We start from the raw sequence: 26,328 nt of genomic DNA, 5'->3' as shown, positions 1-26,328 counted from the left end.
GGGAACAAGGTCCCTAGCGGTAAGGCTTTTTTTTTTTTATCCTTGATGGTTACCGCGGATTTTAGATATATTTGTGATGGATTGAGGCGAGTGCCATTTGTGACACTAGCTATTAATAAAAATAAGTTATTATGATCATTAGTAATCTGTTATGTTAAAGACTGGTTAGACATGAACGCCTTAAAATATTGTCTGTGGTGCTGGAGAGGCTTACAACAAATTCACTGCCTTTAATATCAGTATTTAATCGGTTATGTAATCTTGCTATCCCTGCTTCCTAATGACATGTCCATTCATTATTTCTTTTGTGTGTGTCACTAGCTTTTCCATGTTGCATACATCCTCATAAAATTTGCCAACTCCCCTCGGCCTGATCTCTGGGTACTAGAACGATCTGTTGACTTTGGGAGGACCTATATGCCATGGCAATATTTTGCTCGTAAGTACAATTTTTTTTTAAATTGTATACAACGTTAATATCTGCAATACTTACAAGGTTTAGGATCATATTCACTAAGCAGTCTTCTGTCAGAAGGCACCTTCTGTAACGGAAAGACACCTTCCAGCCCTGTTCAAGTTAATGGGCTGTAAGGTGTCTTCCTATGCCAGAAGACCGAGCAGTGAACATGGGCCGTAACGTCTTTGGGCTAGAGCAGCAAAGTAGGAGAAAAACACAGCCTGCACTTATACACATGAAATGTTTGAGAAAAAGTTTTTTAAAAAAAGTTAAAAAAAAAAAAAAAAATGGTCAAATGTGACATGAACACATTTTGGGGCCTATTCACAATTCAGTGATAAGTGGGTTTTCTGGGTGCTATGCACAACACAGTGATAAGTGCTTTTAAGTGAGATAAATGCATTTATAGCATGGTACTGCCTTCTGTGAGATTCACAAAGCAGTGATAACAGTGCAGTATCGCGCTATAATGTTTTTTTTTTATCTCACTTAAAAGCGCTTATCACTGCTTTGTGAATCTCACAGCAGGCAGTATCGTGCTATAATGGCTTTTTATCTCTCTTAAAGGCACTTATCACTGCTTAGTGACTCGGCCCCAATGTGTTTAAAGTTAAATATCATGGATTGTATTTTTAAAACAATAGCGATACCACCTTTGACACAAGGGAAGTAGGCGCACTTGTGGTTGTATGTGATTATTAGTCATTTTGACCATGAAGCAGTATCAAAATATTTCAGCAACATAAGACAAATGTGTTGACAAATGTTTTGATAATAAAATAGCTTTATTTTGTATGTTTATATGTCTATATATTTCTACCTTGTGTTTACTTACACCTGTTGCTTGTGCCTAGCACAATACGCGAAATAACTAGTTTTCCTGCGGTGCCTTGATGTTTAGTGTATAAGATAGAACAGGAGCGGACAGATTGTAACCTATCTGCATAAAAGTCCAGAAACAAACCCGCTTTGCAAGTTGTACGTGGGTACCTGCGCGTCAGCTAGAGCTATTAGTTCTAGCAATACATAAATAACGCTTGAATAAAGGCATACAAGGGCTGTCTGATAGGGGGATAACGGTAGGGTAAATAATAGTAACATTCCCCAAACTTGCTTCCCAATAGACTACAGAATAAAACTGGAAATGCATTGTAAAAAATTAAGCGAGGAGGTTAAGCTTTGTGATGTTATTCAACTGTTCTATTTTAATTATGTTTGACTCCAAGGGTAGATGTTTTTTTTTCTTCTTTTAAATGCAGAGTCTCTGACCAATAACTTATGTATGTTCAGTATCATTAAATCACAGCACCCGAACAAGAGACACGTGAGGTTGTGAGAGCTCTGTACACTCTGACAAGAGTGTCTGACTACAGACCTCAAGGGCCACCAACAGGTCAGGTTTTAAGGATATCCCTGCTTCAGCACAGTTGGTTCAATCAGTGGCTCAGCCAATGACTGGGCCACTGATTGAGCCACCTATGCTTAAGCTGAGCCACACCTGACCTGTTGGTGGCTCTTGAGGACTGGAGTTGGTCACCCCTGCTCCAACGACTTTTACAAAGTACTCTTCATGAAAAATGTACACTTCAAGCACATTACCCGACATCATTAAAAACAAATCATATCAATATGATAGTTTTCAATGTAAGCATCATAAAACATTGAGTCATATTTATTAAGCTTTGCTACTCCATAAGACAATCTTCTGGCCCCGGAAGACACCTAAGAGCCCATTCAATTGAACGGATGAGAAGTTTTTTTTACGGCACAGGAATGTGTCTTATAGCACAATACTACTTAGTAAATGAGCTGCTACTGTATGTTATAGTCTTTGACGTAAACGTTTTTCAAGTACAGATATCCTGCCACCTGGGAGGACATTCCAGAAAGTGTTCTGTTTTGGGTTCTGATTTTATGGTCAGTGCAAGTTCCATGGCTATAGGTGACTTTACAGTAGGGAAATAGTGGACGTTGGCACTTATCGGTTAGTGACTCTGCATTTTGGAGGGTCTCATGCTGGTGTTGGTGCAGGTGAGATGGGGAATCCGCAGCCACGTTCAAATACTTAGTCTGGTGTCAAGAGTTATCTCCACATGTTGTGCCTGCTGCATGAAACTTCACTCTGCATAATAAAACATCGCTGACAATGCCATGCGGTGTCTGGAAGAACTATTGTGTGTGTGGCAGGACCTGCCACATTACTAGGTGACTACATTCAGAATCTTTAGTCATATTTAATGGAAACTTATAACATCATTGGACTTGGAGTTCTTTTTTCATGTCTATGCAATACAAACATGGGATTGGATTTGAGGATTTAATAATGTGAGACAGACTCTTATGAACTCCTATTTATTACAAGTGCCAGGTGTCTATAGCTCTGCAAAATGGGATTTCCTGTTCAAATCAAATTGTCCATAAAGTGCTGTATCCCATCTCCAACAAAGTAGAGGAGTGGAACAGCAACACACATCCTTGACCTCTGCTCTGCTTTCAGCACAGGCAAGTATAGTATGAGAACTCAAGATATACGGTATGATAATGAAGTCTGGAGAATTTAAAGCAACACAACAAGTGACTGAGCATGATGTTATGGGCAAGAGTTGAAAGTAATGTCAGATACCATGTACTTGCATTTCAGATTCCAAAATTGACTGCATAAATCGTTTTAGAAAGGAAGTCAAACAGCCCATTACAAGAGACGATGATGTCATTTGTACTACAGAATATTCTGGTATTGTTCCATTTGAAAATGGTGAGGTAAGTAAAGTTGGGGAATAATATTTGTAAAAGCAATGAAAAAAAGGCATGTTTTCTATATCAAGAAAAAAATAGATATACATTAGATCTATATAGTAAATATAATGTTGAATACAGGTTTCAATCTTAATAGACTACATATGAAAAATCACTCATCACTCAATCACTTACGTATGGGAAGGATCCTATTAATATTTGTATTTGTATTTAGTACTAGCTGAGAGACCCGGCGTTGCCCGGGATGTAAATGCGTAATAGGTAGTATTATTTATAAATCGTGGAACAATAGGTGACTGTTTGTTGTAAAGGTTGGATAATAATATTGAAAAGAAAGATGGAAGAAAATGTAATACGTGTTGTATAAAAATGGTTTATTGTAACCACACCACAGTACAATGTATATTTTGGTGCCATAAGTGATGTAAAAATCTGAGTCGTGTGTCCTGCTAGGGTGTGAGGCGGCAGGTGGCGCGTGGGTTGTGAGTGCTGTGTGCGAGTGGGGGTCCTGCTAGGGTGTGAGGCGGCGGGTGGTGCGTGGGTTGTGAGTGCTGTCTGTGAGTGGGGGTCCTGCTAGGGTGTGAGGTGGCGGGTGGCGCGTGGGTTGTGAGTGCTGTCTGTGAGTGGGGGTCCTGCAAGGGTGTGAGGCGGCGGCTGGCGCGTGGGTTGTGAGTGCTGTCTGTGAGTGGGGGTCCTGCTAGGGTGTGAGGCGGTGGGTCAGTGATGTCAGGGGGTAGGGGCGGGAGGCAGCAGGTGTGTGTGGCGGCAGGTATGTGTCGAGTGTAGCGGGTGTCTGTTGAGTGCGTGCAGCGGCTGTGAGGCGGTGGGTGAAAGGCAGAGGCGGCCGGAGTAAGGGCGGGTGAAAGGCAGAGGCGGGGGTGGGGAGGCGGTAAGGCGGGCATGAAGGCGAAGGGCGGCGGGAAGGGGAGGAGGGGGTGGAGGAGGGGGGCAAGGGGTGGAGGAGGGGGGCAAGGGGTGGAGGAGGGGGGAAGGGTTAGAGGAGGGGGGGGGGAAGGGTTAGAGGGGGGGGGGGAAGGGTTAGAGGACGGGGGGGAAGGGTTAGAGGAGGGGGGGAAGGGTTAGAGGAGGGGGGGAAGGGTTAGAGGAGGGGGGGGAAGGGTTAGAGGAGGGGGGGGGGAAGGGTTAGAGGAGGGGGGGAAGGGTTAGAGGAGGGGGGGAAGGGTTAGAGGAGGGGGTGGAAGTGTGGGAGGGGAAAGGGTAAAAAGAGGTGGAGGGGGGGGGGGAAGAGGAGCGGAGGGGGGGGTGGAAAGGGGAGCGGAGGGGGGGTGAAGGGGAGCGGAGGGGGGAAGGCGAGGGGGGGGGGAAGGGGAGCGGGGGGGGGGGGAAGGGGAGCGGGGGGGGGGAAAGGGGGGGAGGGGAGAAGTGGTGGGAAGGGGGAGGAGGGGGGAGGTGGTGGAAAGGGGGAGAAGGGGGGAGGTGGTGGGAAGGGGGGAGGTGGTGGGAAGGAGGAGGAGGGGGAAGGTGGTGGAAAGGGAGAGAAGGGGGGATGTGGTGGGAAGGGGGAGGAGGGGGAAGGTGGTGGGAAGGGGGAGGAGGGGGAAGGTGGTGGGAAGGGGGGGAGGTGGTGGGAAGGGGGGAGGGTGGAGGTGGTGGGAAGGGGGGGAGGTGGTGGGAAGGGGGGGGAGGTGGTGGGAAGGGGGGGGAGGTGGTGGGAAGGGGGGGGAGGTGGTTGGAAGGGGGGGAGGTGGTGGAGAGGGGGGGGGAAGGGGGGGAGGGGTGAGGTGGTGGGAAGGGGGAGGAGGTGGGAAGGCGGGGGGTGGGAGGCGGAGGGAAGGCGGGGGGTGGGAGGCGGTGGGAAGGGGGGGGGGGAGGCGGTGGGAAGGGGGGGTGAAGGGGGGGTGGAGGGGAGGTGAAGGTGGGGGGTTGGAGGGGAGGTGAAGGGGGGGAGTGGAAGGGAGGTGAAGGGGGGGGGTGGAAGGGAGGTGAAGGGGGGGGGGTGGAAGGGAGGTGAAGGGGGGGGTGGAAGGGAGGTGAAGGGGGGGGTGGAGGGGAGGTGAAGGGGAGGTGGTGAAGGGGGGGGTGGAGGGGAGGTGAAGGGGGGGTGGAGGGGGGGGAGGTAAATGGGGAGGTGAGGGGGGGGAGGTAAATGGGGAGGTGAAGGGGGGTGGAAGGGAGAAGTGGTGAGGGGAGGTGAAAGGGGGTGATGGGGGGTGAGGGGTGGTGAAGGCCGCTCACTCACCCATCCGGCAGGTCCCACGTGGATCTGAGGCGGGAGGCAGCGTGTTGTGGCCGCTCTCCCGCTGTGTCCCGGGCGCTCGCTCGCTCCCCCGCTGACTGTAGCGGCGCCGGGGGGGGGGTGTATCGGGGAGACACTGACACTGGAGGGGAGGTGGAGGGGGGGTGAAGGGGGGTGGAGGGGAGGTGAAGGCCGCTCACTCACCCATCCGGCAGGTCCCACGTGGATCTGAGGCGGGAGGCAGCGTGTTGTGGCCGCTCCCCTGCTGTTTCCCGGGCGCCACCATCTTGGGCACTCGGCGCCGCGAGGCAGCCTGCCTGGCCACTGGCTGTTCCCCCGCCCGGGGAGGGGTGAGTTGTAGCGCCGGGGAGGGGGGGGCATGTATATGTGTGGGGGGGGGAGAGGTGGGAGATATAGAGGGGGGGTCTCGCACGGCCGCTGACACTGGGTGGGGGGGGGGGGCGCTGAAGGGGTAATAATAGTGTGTCCCCCCCGCTGAATGTAGCTGCGCCGGGGGAGGGGGGGGGGTCGGGGTGAAAGCGCGGGAGACACGGGGAGAGGAGGAGGTGCGCGCGGGTGCTGCTAACTGTGAGCCCCGCTAATGTATGTAACAGTGTGTGTGTGTGTGTGTGTGTGTGTGTGTGTGTGTGTGTGTGTGTGTGTGTGTGTGTGTGTGTGTGTGTGTGTGTGTGTGTGTGTGTGTGTGTGTGTCATTGTGTGTGTGTCTGTCATTGTGTGTGTGTGTCCCTGTGTCTGTGTGTGTGTGTCCCTGTGTGTGTGTGTGTGTCCCTGTGTGTGTGTGTGTCCCTGTGTGTGTGTCCCTGTGTGTGTGTGTCCCTGTGTGTCCTTTGGCCCGTCACTCCGCCTCAGGCCAATGAGAGGTGTGCGGGGGCGGGCCAAGGGACCAATCAGATTTCCCCTAGGGACACCGGACATCCAGGCAGGAAGGCACGCAAACATACAGTGCTTTCACTAATATAGTATAAAATTTATAAAATGTTAATTTTAAAATGTAAAAAGTAATACATTGAGAGTTACCTCTCGTTTTCAAGCATGTCCTGAGCACAGGATTATGATGACAATACATGGTCACACGTTATGTTTAGAGACATTTTATGGACAGTTACAGATAATATGTTATGGGCATATAGTATGTACTGTAACAGTTACAGACGAGATTAAAATGTGAGACAGCAGCAGTCTTGAAAGAACTTAAACTGGCGGCAGCTTTGCGATTCTCTGGTAGGTTGTTCCAGTCGTGAGGTGCACGGTAATAAAAGGGGGAGTGACTAGATTCTGTGTTAAATCTTGGGACTGAGAACAGTCTTTTGGAGTCAGAGTCTCAGATGATAAGTGCTGCATGTGGTAGGGGTGAGGAGCCTGTTCAGATAGGCGGGTAGCTTGCCCAAGAAGTATTTGAAAACAAGACAGGAAAAATATACTTTGTGCCTAGAGTCAAGGGATTGCTAATCTAGTTCTTGGAGCATTTTGCAGTGGTAGGTGTTGTAGTTACATTGTAGGACAAAGCATATTACGTTGTATAGGGTGTCTAGTTTGCTAAGGTTTGGGGTGCTGCAGCATATACTGTACTATGTCCCACAAGCCTATCATTAGCATTAGCATGTGCTGTGCAATGTGTTTCTGATGAGCTGGCTTAGGGAGGATTTGTTCCACTAAAGTACACCCATTTTGGCGTAGATTTTGAAAGTCAGTTTATTCATATGCATTGACCAATCAGGGCTGCAGTCAGATTAAAGGGCAGGAAGGGATATATAAATGGCCAATGGGAGCAACGCCCCCCAGAAGGAGCTCGGCAATGGCTTCCCCGGCCGGCAGGATAACCCCTGCTGGGCTCAGCGTCGGGATGTCTGCTGGAACAGCCAAATGCTCCGCTTTTCGGGTGGATGCCCCCTTGCTCGATCTCCGCCCCAGGCCACGCTCTTTGTTATCTGCACCTCTCTCACCTCCACCCCCTCCAGTTCCAGCATTAGCCAGTTCTCTGAACATGTGGGCTGCACAAAGGGTTTCTCAGCCCTGCATGTCAGGAGACCTTGGCTATGTTTTACAGTGTGTGCAATGCCATGTATATGCTACTGTAGGTACACACATGAATATAACAATTAAAGGTACAGGGTATGCAAGGGGCTACCGGGTATATTAAAACAGGGTAGCTCCGGGGTCTGGTGGCCAGATGAGCCCCAGGAAAGGACGGGTAGTTGCCAGGGACCGGGCATAACCGTTATTGTGCTGGTTCCTGGGCCTCTTTCCATTACACCCTGCTCATATTATTTAGTTGCTTCGTCTAAGAAACTTAAAGAAAATATACAAAAACTTTTACATTTCTCGCAACGCTTGGAGTACAGTTTAAAAAAGTAAATACTTTGAGTTCTAAAGTATCAAACAAGTAATGCTAATTTAAAAGATACGCCATCGTGTACTTGAAGGGAGAGTACAAGTTGCATGTTTTAATTTTAAGATCAAAAGGATAAAGTTAAGGCATGCTCAGGCTTCTTTTAGTTACACAGCACTTGTCATTATATACAAGATTGTAAGAAATTATTAGAAACAAACAAAGTATGTACTGTAGATGGTGTGTCCTTTCTAGCGACTTGCTTAATTAGGTCTGTGTGTGACCGTAGTAAATCCAAGTTGTAAACTAGAGATCGAGTTAAACAGTGCCAGAGGAGTATTTTTAAGAAAGCGATTCTGAGGCCTGACATATTACATATTGCTTCTTTTGCTTACAAGGAAAAGTCGGTTCGGGGTTGACGGATATTACCTAGCACTTGTTCTATAAAGTGCGTTCGCACCCATTTGTAGCAGGAACTCTCAATGGTGTATGTAAGAGAGAAAAAGAAAATATAGTGCAACATAATTTATTTCAACAGATAATAGAGCAAAGAGCTCATTCCACTCACATGCTCACAGAGTAAAACAGGCGATTTGACTACTCTGGGCCCTGTAGAGCTGAAACTTCCTGTGTCGAATATCAAACCAACCGACGCTTGTTCCCCCACCCTATGGGAGATTCTGCCATTACACGGTTTAGGTTGGTTCATACCTGCTGGTTCACAAGAGGCTGTGGTGTCCGCCGATGACAGTGGGGACTGCAGAACATGCTTTTGGGGTACATACCCAACATTTACTCTATGGTACTCCGCGCCTCCATCTGCTGTAGTCTCCAGATGTATGAATGTAATCTCCCACAGTAGTATGTAGAAGCACATGCACACCGCTGGTAGGTGCTGGAGGGGGGTACTTATCTGCCGGTGCGCTGTATCCAGGGAGGTCCAGACATCCCAGAGGTACTTGAGCAAAGGAATGGAAGCAGGCACACAGTCTTACTAAAGGTGCAGTTTATTGTGCCACCAAACGTCCAACGTTTCGGCAAATAGATTGCCTTTATCAAGGAGAGGGCCCTCTCCTTGATAAAGGCAATCTATTTGCCGAAACGTTGGACGTTTGGTGGCACAATAAACTGCACCTTTAGTAAGACCGTGTGCCTGCTTCCATTCCTTTGCTCAAATCTCCCACAGTAGAACAGACTCATCTCCCCCAGGAAAGATTACACACCAGACAGGAGGTATATATACTGTAACAGGAATGGTTTTATTATTCTGCTCCCAGCGCAGTCACTTGACAACTCTGCCCAATGCAGTCACGTCTCTGGTCTCTCAAACTTCAGATGGTCCCTGGACCTGCACTACGGGTCAAGGGCCCCCGCAGCAGTTTTAGCTCTTCCCTGATACTCTAGCAGGACCAGAGGTATAGGTAATCACCCACTCCACCAAAGGGAAGGGAACCTGGGCCTGCCAGTACACAGCAGCCTGGGTGTGATACCTTGTCTCTCTCAATGGTAGAGACCAACTAACAATTTGGAGATGCAACCCCCTTGAGTACAGTAGGGGGAGGGTACCAGGTCTAACCCCAGGATTGGATAGAACACAGAACTGATTCCACCTCCTCCCCTGTCACTCAAAGGTTTATTTATTTATTTGTAAAATATTTTACCAGGAAGTAATACATTGAGAATTACCTCTCGTTTTCAAGTATGTCCTGGGCATAGAGTTAAGATGACAAATAGTACATGGTTACAAATACAGTTACATAAGTGAACTTTTTATACAAGACATAGCATGCACAGTTAGAGATAATATATATTATAGGCGTATGTAATAGTTACAGACCAGATTAAAATGTGAGACAGCTTTAGTTTTGAAAGAACTTAAACTGGTGGTGGCTGTGAGAGTCTCCAGTAATTGTTCCAGTTTTGGGGTGCACGGTAGGAGAAGGAGGAGCGGACGGATAATTTGCTGAACCTTGGGACCATGAACAGTCTTTTGGAGTCAGATCTCAGATGATAAGTGCTGCATGTGGTAGGGGTGAGGAGCTTGTTCAGATAGATGGGTAGCTTGCCCAGAAAGTATTTGAAGGCAAGACAGGAAAGATGAACTTTGTGCCTAGACTCAAGTGATGACCAATCTAGTTCTTTGCGCATTTCGCAGTGATGTGTGTTGCAGTTGCATTGGAGAACAAAACGGCATATTGAATTGCAGAGGGTTTCAAGTTAGCTAAGGTGTTTTTGGGGTGCCGAGCGTATACTATGTCCCCATAATCGATGATTGGCATTAGCATCTGCTGTGCGATACGCTTTCTGACCAGCAGACTTAGGGAGGATTTGTTCCTGTAAAGTACACCTAGTTTGGCATAGGTTTTTGATGTCAGGGTATCAATGTGCATCCCAAATGTTAAATGGGAGTCAAACCATATGCCCAAGTATTTAAAACTAGTAACGGGAGTTAGGGTGGTGTTAGCATTGAAGCTCAGTTATTGGATTGGAAGCTTTAAAAATTTAGCCCTGGTCCCAAATACTATTGTTACAGTCTTGTCAGTGTTTTAAAACAGTTTGTTTAGGGAAATCCAAATTTGAAGTCAAAAGTCAGACTGAAGTCTGTGTTCAAGGTCAGATAGGCTATGGCTGTGTACATATAAGATTGTGTCATCTGCATATATGTGTATTGAAGCTTCCTTACAAGCTGTAGGAAGATCATTGATGAACACTGAGAAGAGTAGGGGCCCCAGAACAGAGCCTTGCGGGACACCACAGGTGATATCCAAGGGGTTGGAGTTAGAGCCTGAGATAAACACATGTTGGGATCTACCTGTTAGGTAGGAATGAAACCAGTTTAAAGCATGCTTCCCTATTCCAAAGCTCTGGAGTTTGTTAAGCAGGATAACATGATCAACAGTATCAAAAGCCTTAGCAAAATCTAGGAATATTGCACCAGTGAGTTGTCCCCGTTCCATTCCACACTGGATTTCATTGCAAACTACGGTGTAGTTACGGTGGAGTGTTTGGGTACTGCCTTGAGAGGGAAAACCCATGATTGGTCCCAACAGTGGGTATTTGATTACTTGTATTTGGATTGTCCACTATATTCCCTTTGGTGTTACCTATCACCCTTCTGTTTTAATTGTTTTTATGATAATTAACGTATGCGTCATTGTTTTTGAACCAATAAAACTGTATTATTTTGGCCTGCAATAGGCTTTTAGTGGCAACTGTCCTCCCACAGTGTTGGGAGCGGTTACTTCGTGTACCCCATACAGCTCATTAAACAATTTGTCAGGGAGTATTATACCCCTTTACATTACAGCAGTCTTGTTGTGCAATTAATAGGGATCTTTGGGAGACATCGTGATCTCCTTGTTTGCTTTTGTGTGTTATCACCATTCCTTTGCACCGGCTGTGTTTTGATCACTTACCCTATTTATCTATATATATTGGTGAGTGGTTAACCACAAGTTATATATATAATATATATATATTGGTCCCAACAGTGCCTGCTGTTACCAGGACTGATACGTCAGTAACAAGGCAGAATAGTAGCCTCATCCAGCCATGGCTACATAATCTATTACATTTAACAAGAACTATTCATGGAATGGATTGCACCCTGCTGATTCATGCTCTTCATTGGCTATAGAAAATAGGGTTTGTAATTTCTCTTTATATCTATGAAATGGATGTGACAGCAGCATGTTCAACTTTTATGCTGGCTCAATAAAATATATCAATAAAGCAAAAAACAAAGGCAGACTAATTCAGTATAGTGCAATATAGTAACTTATGGGAAGTAACATCTTTTCACTTTAGGTACAGACAAAGCAGACATACTGTAACTGCTCCCGTTAACGCGATGTGTTGCATTAATGCTGGCGAGTTATTTCACAGTGGCGCTCTTAAAAACAATGATTAAGAACATAATGCATAATAACGCAACAAGTTATTTTGAGCATTATTTCACGTTCACAGGGTTGTATTATCTATTACATCTGTATTATTTTATCGTATTTTCACTAAGCGTTTACCTTGAATAACATTGCATTGAGAATCAAAACTGTTGGATTTGATATTTCATGTCACCCACTTAAGGATCTCATGAGATTGCACTGAGCATTTGCCTACTTCGTTTCTATGACAGTAAAAGCATTATCACTATACTTTCTTACCTAATGAGTTGGCCTATGACCCACATATGTTCTTTAAGTTGCTTAAAACAGTGCTTATTTCATTGCAAAGTCGAAGAATAGATATTTGATCCAACATAGATGGCACTCTTGGGGACTATAGAGATAGTCACTTGAATTGCCATTAATGAGTGTTAATTACACTTTGTAAATATACTCCATTGATGTTGGGAAATGTAAAAACCAATATGAATTTGTTTCAGCTTTAAGGTTTTATTCCCACTGAGTATGTTTTCTTTCCCAGCACATAAAATCGCGGTACAGGATTGATTTTAGATGACAGGAAATTGAATATGAACCGCACGTGTAGATATCATGCAGTCATTTAATGTTTCAAGCAATTAATACCATTTGAGACATCCACACCCTGGAGGATTAATGAGCTCCCCAGGTTTACCAGAAGCATTAAAGTATTACAAAATACAACTAATGTAGTAGATCAAAGCATACATTTGTGTTTGTATGTGTGTGTTTTTAGTAGAGGCTGCACTTAGTACACTCTTAAGTAATCCTCAAAACATTGGTCAGTCTTGTTTAATAATTAATTAGATGATTTTTTTATTTTGCAGTATATTAGTATGGCCATGTCCTGGATTCATTCAGCCTTCTTTATTACTTGGAGTTTTCTTTCTTCTTATATATTGCTGAAAATGATGCACATTTTCTTCCAATAAACAGTCTGATAGCCTTCAAAATATAGATTTCTTCAGCTTAAAAATGTGTACTAGAAAAGCGACATGGTCCACATATGGTGGACATGCCCAAGAGTTAAGAGGTTCTGGTCTATGGTTCAGAAATTAATATTTGATGTCATGGGGCTGAGGGTTCCTGTGGATCCTTTGATCTTTGTGCTAGCAAAGCCAGCAGATGACATACCTCCACCGTTGGGAAAACTGGTCTCTTCTATACTTACTGCCGCAAGATGCTCGATAGCAGCGGCTTGGAAAAAAAATTGATACCCCCTCTAGAAGAACTGTCATTAGAAGAATAAATGCAGTAATGACTAGGGAAAAGTTGACAGCTCTTTTAAAGCAAACTACAGATCAGTTTTATAAGATATGGGAGCCGTGGCTTCAGAGCTGAGGGTTCAGGATGATTTGGTTAGGCTCGACAAACGGGGCATTGAGGGGACCATGGGAGTTGGGAATCATCAAGATCCCCTGTCTCTCTCTCTCTCTCTTCCTACCCACGCAGGTCTCTCTCCCGGTTTGCGGTTTCCTTCTAACCACCTCCTCCCCCCACTTTTCCCACTCCCCTATGTGTGTGTCACTTTCTCTCCTTCTTTCCTCTCTTAAAACCACCTCAGAGACTTCTATTTGCCGAAATCGAATTGATAAATGAAAAACCCTACTGAGGGGATGCTTAGACCTACAAGACTCAAGCAATGTAATCCCTACATTGATTATGACAGTTTTATACTTATGTAATAATTTGTATGTCTCTGAGTCTTTAATAAAAAGATTGAAAGAAAAAAAAAAATGTGTACTAGAATTTGGTCTCTAAATTATTCATGGAAAATAGGAGCTAGAAAAAAGTGGAACAAAGTCCATTGTCGGTACTACAGAGTAATAAGGTGGGTCTTAATCCATAGTAGAATAATAAGGATGGAGTCCATAGTTTGATAGCTCTGTGTAAATCCACGTGGGGCTGTGGACTTCTTGTTTAATCCATGTATGGAATAGTCCCAGTGGGGACCGAAACGTTGAGTCAATACATTTCACTTTTTTTGCATATAGGAGTGTCTGTCCCTCTTTTCTTTTTTATATATAAACTCCGCTTTTGGGTATTGATTGTACACTTATTGGATGACAGAGGGGAGACTACCTTGCCCAGCAGATGTGTCGAGTTCAGTGGATCCCCACGTCCCTGGAGAGTGTGCCCTGGAGTATGGGTGTAAACTGAAAATTGAATCACTGGTCCAAACAGCCCCAATGTTGTGCAGTATATAGAGCTTTGATTGTACTCACTGTTTAGTTGATTCTGCCGCTCCGGATGTGTGCTTCCTGCCGATGGAGACAACAAGAAACTTGCTGCAAATTGCGGTACAAGTTGGTGCACTGCAAATAGAGTAGGGCTGAGCACAAAAAGGTATAAAAATAATACGTTTTATTAGGCTCGTGGCCACATAGATGGATGAAAAATAGGCAAAGATACTGTACATCTTACGCGTTTTGCGTCTGCGGGTGATTTATCAAAGAGTGAGTATTCCGCTGACGTATTGCCTCATTATGTACAGACCTACACCAAAGGCTACGCCATGTGCAACCAGATTTGGTGTCAGCCAGAACGGTATACGACAGTCTGACTAACAACCATATCATGTTCAGCGCACAGTGTCCCCCTCAGTTGGACATATAGGAATTTTAAATATGTACGACATTGTAAGGAATCCACTCCTGGGTTTGGCTGAAACCTTTTCCTTACAGAATTATGCAGCTTCTAGACTACTCCCCCTTGTTTTTGCAATCAGCATCCCCTGCTCCTGCAATCATTGCAGCCTTGCTGCCTCCTGTGCAGCTCTGGCATGATTAGCCTCCTGTGCTATTTAGATATTGCCCCGCCCTCAGGAAGTTGCTGGACATAGACTTTGCATACCCAGTTGCAAGTAACTGTGCTTGCCTTGTCTCCTTCTCCTAGTCCCCTGCTTCTCAAGGCCTCCTTGCATAGTAGCCTCAGCGCTGCTTCTCCAGTGTATCCTGTGGCATGTCTTCACCCCTGGTTCCTGTGGCCTTCCTGTCTGCAGTTCCTGTTCTCAGTGACCTTCCAGTGGTCTCCACCACTCTCGGCTGTACCCGGCTAGGGGGTGCTGTTCTGTGCTGAAGCACTGGATTCCCAGTTCCTGTTGTCTGCACCCCTGGTTCCTGTGACCTTCCTGTCTGCAGTTCCTGTTCCCAGTGACCTTCCAGTGGTCTCCACCACTCTCGGCTGTACCCAGCTAGGGGGTGCTGTTCTATGCTGAAGCACTGGATTCCCAGTTCCTACTGTCTGCACCCCTGGTTCCTGTGACCTTCTTGTTTGCAGTTCCTGTTCCCAGTGACCTTTCAGTGGTCTCCACCACTCTCGGCTGTACCCGGCTATGGGGTGCTGTTCTGTGCTGAAGCACTGGATTCCCAGTTCCTGTTCCCTCATCCCTGAGTCCTACTGTCTTCGCTGTGGCAGCTTCGTTGTACTCCCTGTGCTCGTATCCTCGGCCACCGCTCCTGTGCCGCCTGCCTTGACCCCTGCCTGGATAATGTTAACCCAGCTTTCTCAAATCCTAACCCAGCTATGCACGACTACGGATTTCGCAACCCGGATCCGGCTTCATGGTCTAAGGTCGGTGTTTCCACATCCCCACCTCAGCCCCGCGGTCCGGTCCAGGTTTGTGGTGAGCACGCACGTTACAGACAAACTACATGAATTGACATTATTATGTACTTGGAATGTATCTATACATACACATATATGTAAATAATGTTTGTATGTGAGTCCTAAGGTGTTAGGAAACCCACAAGGAGTTACCAATATGTCTGCCGAATTGAATGAAAGACTACAATACTGAAGATGTACATGTATATGTCATCAAACCTAAGCATGTATCTGCCAAATTTGGTACCAAGAATGTAATACTGAAAATGAACATATGAATAAGATGGATACATCGTGACCATTCATGACAAAAGCAAATTAACAACTTATATAGCATACAACTAACATGGGCTAAATCTGCTCTGTAGGGATCATTCAAAGCATGGATATCGATCTACCTTGGAGAGAAACATTTAGCAACTGTTAAAGGTAGAATACAATAATGAGTGCAGAATGAGTATACCTTCTCAATGTTTTATAAGATACCATAAGCTCATGGGTTAAAAAATGTGTCTGGAGTTATGCAAGAAAATGCTTATGCTCCCAGTCCATATTCATACTTCTGGGGTGAAGAGTCCCCAGAGTGAGGATCCAGTACATTTCTTTGAGATTCAATGTGGTTTCTCGATGGCCCACTCTACTTGATTTGGGGATATATTCAAAGCCACAACAAGTGAAATTGTGAATACCCCTCTGTGGGCGTGCGTAGAAATGTCGGGATACAGAGTATTTATCATCTGCTTTTTTTAATCGATCTAAGCGTCAAGCCTGCTACATTTTGCAGAGACAAGTCAATTTGAGATTTTGGGCTGCAGTCGCGTGATGGTGACGTCACGCGAGCTGGTTCAGCCAATGAGGGCAAACCAGCTATGTGGCGCGTCCGGGACACGTTCGCCACGCCACCCCAATTCCCTACAGCCTAGTGCACATATCGCTGGGGCTGCAGGAGTGCGCGCGTGCGCCACCACCATGAGCTCAGCCTAAGACGGACATACTGTATTGGGGAAGAACGAATTTGACTATTTCTTTGAAAGGTCCAACAGTCCTAATTATTCTATATCAGAGCTTTTTGACTGGATCAGGGATAAAAACTATGATGGGGAATTACAAACAATATTATCTAGATGGATAAAGGACTTTCTGGAAATAGAGGGAATTGACCCAATACGGATACTGGTAGGTATGAACTGGAGCAGAAAGATTTCTGGGACCAGGTTCTGCAATACACACGAGATATAACTGGGGTAAATACAGTAAAATAACCCGTGTCTTGATTTTTTGGGAATATGGCAGCATGGAAAGAAGTTAATGAGGGGAAAAGCATTCCAAGGGTAGCGGAAATAATTGTGCTGACAGCGGAAAAAAATCTGTAATGCTGAAGTGGATTAAACCTGAACCTGAACCCCCACTTTAGATAATGTTAAGGATTGTATGACAAAACTAATGATGTTAGAAAAATTGGAGGCTGAAACATAAAAAGAGCTTAAAACTGAAAATTTAAGAAAAAAAATGGGAACAGTTTATTAATATATTGCCACATCATGATCTAGATTTGATGAACAAGCACATGACTTGAGACAAATCTCAGATGGACACAGATAAAAGAAAGCTTATCGAGTTTGGTGAGATGCACAGGAAGAGACCTGGTGAATGAGAAATTCTTAATGCTAAACTAGATCATAAGGATTTGGGGGAGGGATCGTTCCAAGTGTCTGGGAGACAAAGCGATTCAAAAAGCCACGATTGGTATGTTGAATCGCCAATTTTTTTTGCCGTCAAAAACAAAATCGCCAAGTGAGCGGCAGCCACTTATCGCCAGTTTTGAAACTCGTGCAATTCTAGTAGCCTCGATAAGGCTCTAGAATGGCAATTTCCTCCAAAAATCCTCTCGCCAAAATAAGTTGGAGTGAAGCTGCCAGGAAGCTTCTGAGGCAGAGTGGCGAGAGAGGGACTTAGAAAAAAAATGCATTTTTCCTGCATCAGATTGATGCCGGGGATCGCCGGAGCTGATACACATTAATTGCAGCACCAGAGACCCCTGACATGAATCAAATGCATGAAAAATGCATTTACAGGCAACTTCATTACTTTAGCGGCAAACCGCTAGGGCAATGAAGAGGGGTTAACTACCAGTGCCTGGTTTATTGTGGGTGGTGGGGTGGGTGAAGGTGGTATTTGGCCCTTGGTGGATGTTTAGGCCTTGCGGGGGGGGTGGGGGGGAATTAACTCCTTCATTGCCGCTAAGGTAGTGAAGCTGTTCTAATACATTTTTTAATACTTGTGTATTAAAAGCGGCCCAGTTATGGGGTGCCAGTATCTCCTATACATTTAAATCCCACGTTCACGTGACGCGAACCATTTAAATAGGAGATACCGGCACCCCATAACGGGGCCTGTATCTCGGGAAGCAGGGGGTCCACGGACCTGAAAACAACTCGGTTCTTCTCTGGAGACCCCCTGCTCACGTACACGAGTATTACCATTTTTATTAACAGCCTGCGATCGCTGGTGAGATATGCGCAGGGGGAGGCGGCTCTCTCTGTGCAGCTCTCTATGCAGCTGGGCCAGATCGCTGCAGATCGCCGGGTGAGCCCTTTCGAGAGAGGCGATCATCACATCGTTGCCTCCTCGCCAGTTTTGGGCATTTTGCTATCGCAAAGGCTGTTAGCATAGGCCCCAAAGAATCTCGGGCTGAAAACTGGTTAATTGAAGTAATGTACTATGTGTTGAAATGTACCAATGTATGATGCCATCATTTATATATATTTTGTTTGTAATATATTTTGGTCATGTATTTTATTGTTACTGTTATTTTTACCTTTCCCTTCATCTGGATATTGTATGTCAGCAATAAAATGTTTGAAAAAAAATGTAATGTAAAGATAAATGAGAAAAAATAGACTGGTGAAGCAAGGCAGTGTTTGCAGAGTTTCAAGGCCCATCATGACGACATTTAAAGGAAACGGTGGACAAGAGCTGGAAGTAGCGTTATAGCTGGGAGAGAGGATCCATGCCAGTAAGAGTTCTGGGTAATGAGTTGCAAGACAAGAGAGCATTAAAGAGAACGCTCCCACAATTCACCGGTATCCTTTATCGTATTCATCTAAAGACACCCCCTACACACCAACTTCAGCACTCCAAGGGCGTCTGACTAAAGAATAAGTGACTGCTGTCTTTCAAGAGATGTGAGGCCTGCAACTCTCACTAGGACTTGGTGCGGCCATAGCATTGGAGCTCATGTAACACAAATAGTGGCCTATTAGTTAGTACATGGGCCACAGGGACAGACGAAGTGACTCTCTGTGACATTTGTGCTGCGACATTGCTGATGTACTGTTTTTGAAACATTCTCTCCATATGTGTGGCCACCTGAAAGTGGGGACCACGGCACTGGATACTCTACATATATTAAACACTGTTATTGATAAGATTTGCTGTGTTGTTTTCTCCAAGCCCTGTTCCGTAGTTGATTGGATGCCATCGCACTCTTTCTTCCTAGACATATATGTGTTTTGTAGATAATACAGGTCATCATTCATCCATAATAGGGACGTGAACTCAGGCCCAGTATATGTATACACTAAATGGGACATAAAGAGGTGTATTATATATATATAAATACATATATATAGTGCAGAATAAATGAGTACTTCAGTATTAGGTGAGAAGGAGTGGCTCAGTGAGTAAAGACACTGACTGGCACTGAGAGTTTGAAGCAGGAGCCTGGTTGGAGCCTGGTTCAATTCCTGGTGTCGGCTCCTTGTGACCTTGGGCAAGTCACTTTACCTCCCTGTGCCTCAGGTGCCAAAAAATAGATTGTAAGCTCCATGGGGCAGGGACCTGTGCCTGCAAAATGTCTCTGTAAAGTGCTGCGTACAACTAGCAGCGCTATACAAGAACATGCTATTATTATTATTATTACCTTTTTTGGACTAACAATTTTTGTCATAGGACAAGCTTTTGAGAGTTCTTTCTTCCTCAGGTCGGCAATACTGGTTTACAAAGTAATCTATAGCTAAAACAGAGGTTAGGAGGTGGCAAGGAACAGCATGGAGGGGGAAGGGGATGTTGTGGGCGGGGGGTGAAAGGTGTGGATAAGAACATTGGCGGAGAGGCAGGCAGGATAATTACAAACAATTGTGATAGTGTGTGAGAAACCCCATATCCACATTAAGTCCTCTTGTTTTGGTGTAAAAGAGTCTTATCATGCTGAGTTCAAATATTTTCCGTTCTTGGGTGCATTTAAACATTCAATTGAGAATTTAGATTTTTAAATCATTTATGGAATGATCTTGTAGTGAGAAATTATGTCCCACAGGTGAGCAGTATCTTCCTTCTTCATGGTGTTGTATAGAGTGTCTGTGCATATTCATTCTGCCATGATGTTTTTGGCTGGTTTCACCAATGTAGCATCCTTGGTCACATTTGTTGCATTACATAGTTACATAGTAGATGAAGTTGAAAAAAGACGTAGGTCCATCAAGTTCAACCTATGCTAAATTTAGACAACAGATACTTTATCCTATATCTATACTTATTGATCCAGAGGAATCATTGGCATCAATCCGGAGGCATTGAATCATCTAAACCACGTTCCTGGATGTGCAGCCGTGTGATCCTTTAACATTGAATGTTCCATGGTTGTGACTGGCTGTGGGATCTTGGCATATATGTTTGCAGTGTTTGTAACGTGTGTTGTTGCACGGTTTTGTGCCATTATTAGTGTCTTTAAGTTCGTTATGAAGTTTTCTATTGACTCATTTCTGTTTGAGGTTTGGTGGTTGCCGTAATGCAAGAATGGGAGGTTTGGGGAAGATTTCTTTTAATGTTACATCCTCTGCCAGCATGGGTTGCAGATCTTTGATTATTTTTCGTTTTCCCTCTAGGGTAGGGTTGTATGTGATCACTAGTGGTATGCGTGTGGTTCTTTTTGTCTGTATTGTAGCAGGTGTTCTCGTGGGGCTTTTAGTGTAGATGTAATAGTTCTGGCAATAGTCTTTGGCTTGTATCCCTTCTGTATGAATGATTTGGTCAGGGTTGTGAGATGTCTGTTTCTGTCTTCAGTGCCAGAGCATATGCGGGGGTATCTTATAGCCTGGCTGTGGATGATACCTTGTTTTGTATGAGTGGGTGGAGGCTGGAGTTGTGGAGGTAACTGAATCTGTATGTAGGTTTCTTGTATACAGATGTGTGTAGTTTGCCATCTTTCAGTGTTACTGTTGTATCTTGAAAGTTTACTAGGTTTGCTGAATAATCCATTTTGAGTTTAATTGATGGATGGAATGAGTTTAGGGACTCGTGGAATTGTTTTAGGTTTCTTTCACCCTCTGTCCGTATTATAAACAGGTCATCAGTGTATCTGTAATATTTGTAGGGTTTGTGGGGGCATGTAGTTAGGAATCTTTATTCTAGATTTGCCATGAAAAGATTTGCATATTGTACAGGCACACAACTTAATGATGAAGGTGGATTTTTATTGCAAAGATGTATTGGCCCTCTTTGGGTGTAATATATATATATATATAACTCAAACAATGTTTGTCTGTAAGGATGTTTGTCTATGGGTTTGTGCATTTTCTGATTGGTTGGCGCCCACCCACGGCTCTCGAGCTTATTGGACTGCGGGGTGGGGTTACGTCACAGCCAGGGCTACGCAGCCCGTGAGACTCACAACACCCTCAGACCGCGTGCGACTCTGACCGACTGGCTACCCACACACCGTGCACCGCCTGCACACTGAGCTCACTCTCCACCCGCTGCCCACACTCACCACCCAGCCGCCTCTGACCTCAACACCCACCCGCCGCCTCACACCCGCTCACACCAACACTAATAGTACATATTACAGATTTACATCCCGGGCAACGCCGGGTATATCAGCTAGAATATATGTAGCCCTGTGTGGTTTGGGCTATAGTTATGCCCTCCTCCTGCCAGTAATCCCTGCATAAGGGCAGGTTTGTCAGGAGTTATCATGGGTTTTCCCCACCTCAAGCAGTGCACTGAGGCAGTGGAGGCAGTGAAGGCAGGTCACCTGACTCTGTGTCCAATCAAGAGACAGAGGGGAGGTTCCTGTTGAAACTACTTAGGGCATTGCACTTCCTATTTATTAAGTTAGAAGTGAGAGCGAGTGAGTTAGAGTCAGAGTTCAAGAATGTGGACCATATACCTCCTACCCTGCCTAGGTGGTAGGGGAAGAGCTAGACCCACTCTGGCTGGCCCTAGGCCCGGAGTGGAGTCAGGGACATCCTGCTGGGAGACAGCTGTATGCTGTAACTGATTGAGAAGAGAGGAATAAAGAGATTGCACTTTTATACAATCTAATGCCTGAGAGTGGAGTGTATCAAGAGGAGGGGGAGACAATTCTTCTGTAGGTACTCCATCCCATATTGCTGGGGGCTGCAGGAGATGGAGGCACTGCATCAGTGAAGAAAACGGAGGCATAACCCCAGAAACCTGTCTTGTTCTCCCCCATGTCATTGTGGGAGACTCAGGGCCCCCTGTTGCCAGCAGATACACCAGACATATGAAGTGAATGCTGCACACCTAGAAAAGTATATCAATGATACAATTACCGGGTCTCCCGTGCTTGAACGAAAGCCTGTTTTCAGTCCTAGATCAGTAGTGGAAGGAACACAGGGCACAACGGATTTTGAAATTTAAACTCATTTATTGAGCCAACACAACATTTCGACCTCAGAGGTCTTTATCAAGTGACATAGTGGCATAAAACACAACCCCATAACAACCTTTAAATAGCACCCCAATCCCCATCATGCAATTGTCCAATTAGCACTGATTGTAAACATGTGCATAATATATCCCTTCCTCCAATGTCCATTCTGCTAGTATAGTTATATCAACCTCTTTCAGTTGTCTCGTGGCTGCCTCCGCAGATCTTCAACATCTGTGTCCTTTAGGCTGCGTCCATGTTCGATGACATCATCCGCCTGTGTCCTGTGTGGTGGAACGCAATCATAGTATGGTGCGTTTCAATCTCTGCGCATGCGCGGTCCATCCTGTTGCGTCCATATGTGATGACATCATCCGCCTGTGTCCTATGCAGTGGAACGCACACATAGCATGGTGCGTTTCAGTCTCTGCGCGTGCGCAGTCCATCCTAATGCCGGTTTCCTGCTTTACACTTCTCCATGGAGCGCATGATGACGCGGACTGCGTTTCAGTCACTGCGCATGCGTTGTATTCCTCAATGGCATCTGTGCTGTGTTGGCTCAATAAATGAGTTTAGATTTCCAAATCCGTTGTGCCCTGTGTTCCTTCCACTACTGCCAGCAGGTACGCACCACACACAGACATGTAGCCTGAGCGTTAGATCCCCTAGAGGACCCTATCTGAGGTTGGATGGGGGAAAATGGGTTACATAGATAGATAAATAGATAGATAGAATTGAGACTATTATTAATAATAATAATATAATTGTTAATATATGATATATAGATATAATGGAGACTAATATTATTTATCCTTTGCATGTTTTTACTAGGTTGTAGTATCATTAGTGAATGGACGACCAGGAGCCAAAAATTTTGTCGATTCTCCTGTCCTGAGAGACTTCACCAAGGCAACTAACATACGGCTGCAATTCCTCAGGACAAACACGCTTCTCGGACATCTGATATCCAAAGCTCAAAGGGATCCAACTGTAACACGCAGAGTAGGTATCATTCCAAACATACAGAATCTCTCGCTCTTTTATGTCCATCTTCAATAACGGGAAGATGACGATGGCTTCACAGCATATTGAATACAGTAGATTCATGGAGATTGCATCTAAGGAACATTTTGATAGGCATGTGTATCATTGTCACGGTAGCTTATGACAAGATATAATGAACACCAAATATCTGGGTTGAACTGAACGAGGCTTAGATATAATAAAATATAATTTAATCCTTAAAAAAGGTGAACACAGCAATATAGTACAATTAACAGGCAAGAAGGTAACACTTACTTAGGGTTGGGGGATGGAGAAGTATCAGCTAGCAATTCTCCAGCATCCAGTGACATTCCAGGTGGAATCAGAAGAACAACTAAAAACTGTAGGGTTGACACAGTTTATATACCTGTGTAACCCTATTCTTAACATTGAATACAGACTATTGGTGAACAATTATCTGTATCCAATCCCTAACGTGGAGACACAGATTAACCCATGCCCTCCAGCTAGTTAGCCCATGTGTACTGGGACTCTGAGGGTCTTATTTCTGTAGCCCCATAATTAAATCAGGGGGTGACGATCAGTCTACCAAATGAAGTATGTGGTAGGATCTGCATTGTTTGTAGGTGTAGACATAACACTTACGAACCACTCCAGTTTGATGATTCTCCGCCCTCAGGTAACAATTAGAGTGGCAGAGTCTGTTGATTAGTACTTGGTTCCTAGTGTAAGTGCAGTTAACTTTTGATCACAGTGCTTAGGCTCAATCAGCCGGCTGCCCTTCATGACCTATTAGCATAGCAGATGGAGTCTGCATTTTCAGAGCAGATCCAAAATACCATACATATACACTTTAATATCTACACATATTAATAAGTTCCATTCTGGTGGGCTCAGTGGGTCGAAATTTACCAGTTCTTAATGCCTACAGTGACTCCACACATTGGCCAAATATCAACTCTCTGCGACCTCCAGAACTGGAGATACAGAAATGCACTTTAAAACATTAAAATACAGGCTTATAATGAAACATGGGAATAGGGGAACATACATTTTCCTGACATGACAAGGTATAAGCCACATTCCTGGACCGCAGTCCAGTTAACCCCTTGCCTCCCTGTAAGGTCAGGGGGTGGCCATATGAGGTGCAACCCCTTTAATACCGGGCCAACCCCCTCTCCCTCTACAATCATCACTCTACCTTCCTCAACCTTGTACAAGATTCAATTAATTATATTAAATACTGTTCTACAGTAGATACCTCTGAAGAAGGATATCTGTTCATTTGAGACTGCAAGCTTATGATTTTATATTGTGATTTCTAAATTACTCATGTTTAAGGTCCACCCATAATGTTCCCTTGTTGTAGGTTTTTTTAGAATGATTTTCCGATTGTGTTTATTCAGCTGAAGAAATGTTAGCTTAAGCAGAGTGTGTGCAGTGTATGTTAGTAAGCAAGTGGATATCTCTGTGTGATTGAGTAGATAATAGATATGCATGTAAGTGTGTATAGACAAGTAGCGTCAGTGTGCGTGTGATTACATCTCTTTTGACTGTGTGAGTAAGTAGTTCTGTATTTGACTGTGTATGTAGGTGCATATTTCAATAGGTTTGGTGATTATGATAAGATATGTAAGTTTGCACAGATAAGTAGATATGTGATAGCTTTTATCCGAGTAGGTTTCTGTGTACGTGTCGGTTAATAATCAGTGCATACTTGTATTTGACTATTTTGTCTCTCCTAAGCATTAAAAAGATTGACGAGTAGAGATGAACTACTCTTGTAGTGATTCATAAAATCCTACTTATAAGGCCATTTATTTAAAAATGGGAAAAGCTAGAAATATGTTTTTTTTTGTAAAGTACAACAGTATAAAATTCTGCCATTTTTTGGTGATATCTTTTCAGAATGTTTGAAAGGTGCCAATCAACCCATAACTATGTCTAAACAAGAGCTCAGATAGAGGGTCTAAGCAGAGCTACAGGTGTAGTAAATAATGGCACTCCATGACCTATTCAAGCAAATGGAGGTATAAGGTGTCTTTCTGCATGAAATGTGTCTGATAGATTAGCACTTCCAAATAGATAGACCATAACATTCGATTTTACAAGTCGCAGCACTGGGGCTTTTAACAATGCCTTCAAAACACAGGCTACAATCATTGTGTTTTGTGACAAACAGCACATTTGCATATGATAATAATAATTCTTAAATCGCCTGCATTACGTGGCCAATAGGAAGCCACGGTGGATGACGTTGCATCTTGCTATTGGCCTATGTTCTGCTGGAGACTTAAAACTCCAATTTGTTTCCCCAGCCAGGGATGATAACGGGGCACCTTCTTGAGAATTAGGAGGCCCCCAGAGCTGAAATTAATGCGGTTCAGCCCTGAAGATTCCCTGCTTCCCACTTCCATAAAATCCTAGTTGGCAGAAACACACCTTTAAGGCATATGGGGTATTCACAGTATTGTCAACGGGACTCCATGTCATCAAAAGATCTAACAAAGTTTATTCTAGTTCTCGTTAGGGTTGCACTTCTGTGGAAATGAAGAATTGTAGAACAAGGACTTGAGTACAATCGCATATGGAGGAGGAACTATTTTGGTAATGCTGCATCTAGTTGCCGGTGTCATTGATATTCTATAGGTAGATTTTCTTCATGCCACTTCTTTGCATGTAATGTTAATTGAAGAATGAAAGTGTGCTATGCCACAAAACAATTCAGGTGTGAGACACCTCATGGCCCATTTACTAAATACTGTATGTAGAGGGAGAAAGGGGGTGGCCCGGTATTAAAGGGGTTGCACCCCATATGGCCATCCCCTGACCTCACCAGAGAGACAAGGGGTTAACTGGACTGCGGTCCAGGGATGAGGTTTGCACCTTGTTGTACCTTGAAAATGTATGTTCCCATGTTTCATTATAGGCATGTATTTTAATGTTTTAAAGTGCATTTCTGTATCTCCAGTTCTAGAGGTCGCAGAGAGTTCATATTTGGCCAATATGTGGAGTCACTGTAGGCATTAAAAACTGGCAAAGGTCGACCCACTGAGCCCACCAGAATGGAACTTATTAATATGTGTAGATATTAAACTGTATATGTATTTTATTTTGGATCTGTTCTGAAAATGCAGACGCCATTTGCTAGGCTAATAAGTCATGAAGGGCAGACGGCTGAGTAGCCTAAGCACGGTGATCAAAAAGTAACTGCCTTGATTGTTACCCAATGTCTAGGGATTAAGTATTAGTCAATCAACAAACTCTGCCAGTCTAATTGTTACCTGAGGGCATGGGTTAGTCTGTTAGTCTGTGTCTCCACATTAGAGAGTGGATACAGATAATTGTTCACCAATAGGC

At 44.6% G+C, this 26,328-nt stretch overlaps 1 protein-coding gene across 1 annotated transcript in view; it reads left to right on the top strand.

Moving 5' to 3' along the window:
• The window catches only part of LAMA3 (laminin subunit alpha 3), a 331,820-nt gene that overhangs the window by 72,885 nt on the left and 232,607 nt on the right, over positions 1-26,328 (top strand). The window contains exons 3-5 of the mRNA XM_075584995.1: positions 322-439; positions 3,099-3,217; positions 22,795-22,965. Coding sequence (XP_075441110.1) covers positions 322-439; positions 3,099-3,217; positions 22,795-22,965 — 408 coding nt within the window. The remainder of the gene's footprint in view (positions 1-321; positions 440-3,098; positions 3,218-22,794; positions 22,966-26,328) is intronic.

This window comes from Ascaphus truei, chromosome 2 (genome assembly GCF_040206685.1).
Source record: "Ascaphus truei isolate aAscTru1 chromosome 2, aAscTru1.hap1, whole genome shotgun sequence".
NCBI classification, from domain to species: domain Eukaryota; kingdom Metazoa; phylum Chordata; class Amphibia; order Anura; family Ascaphidae; genus Ascaphus; species Ascaphus truei.
Note: the sequence above shows the minus strand (reverse complement) of the source record. Positions and strands in the feature narration are given on the sequence as shown.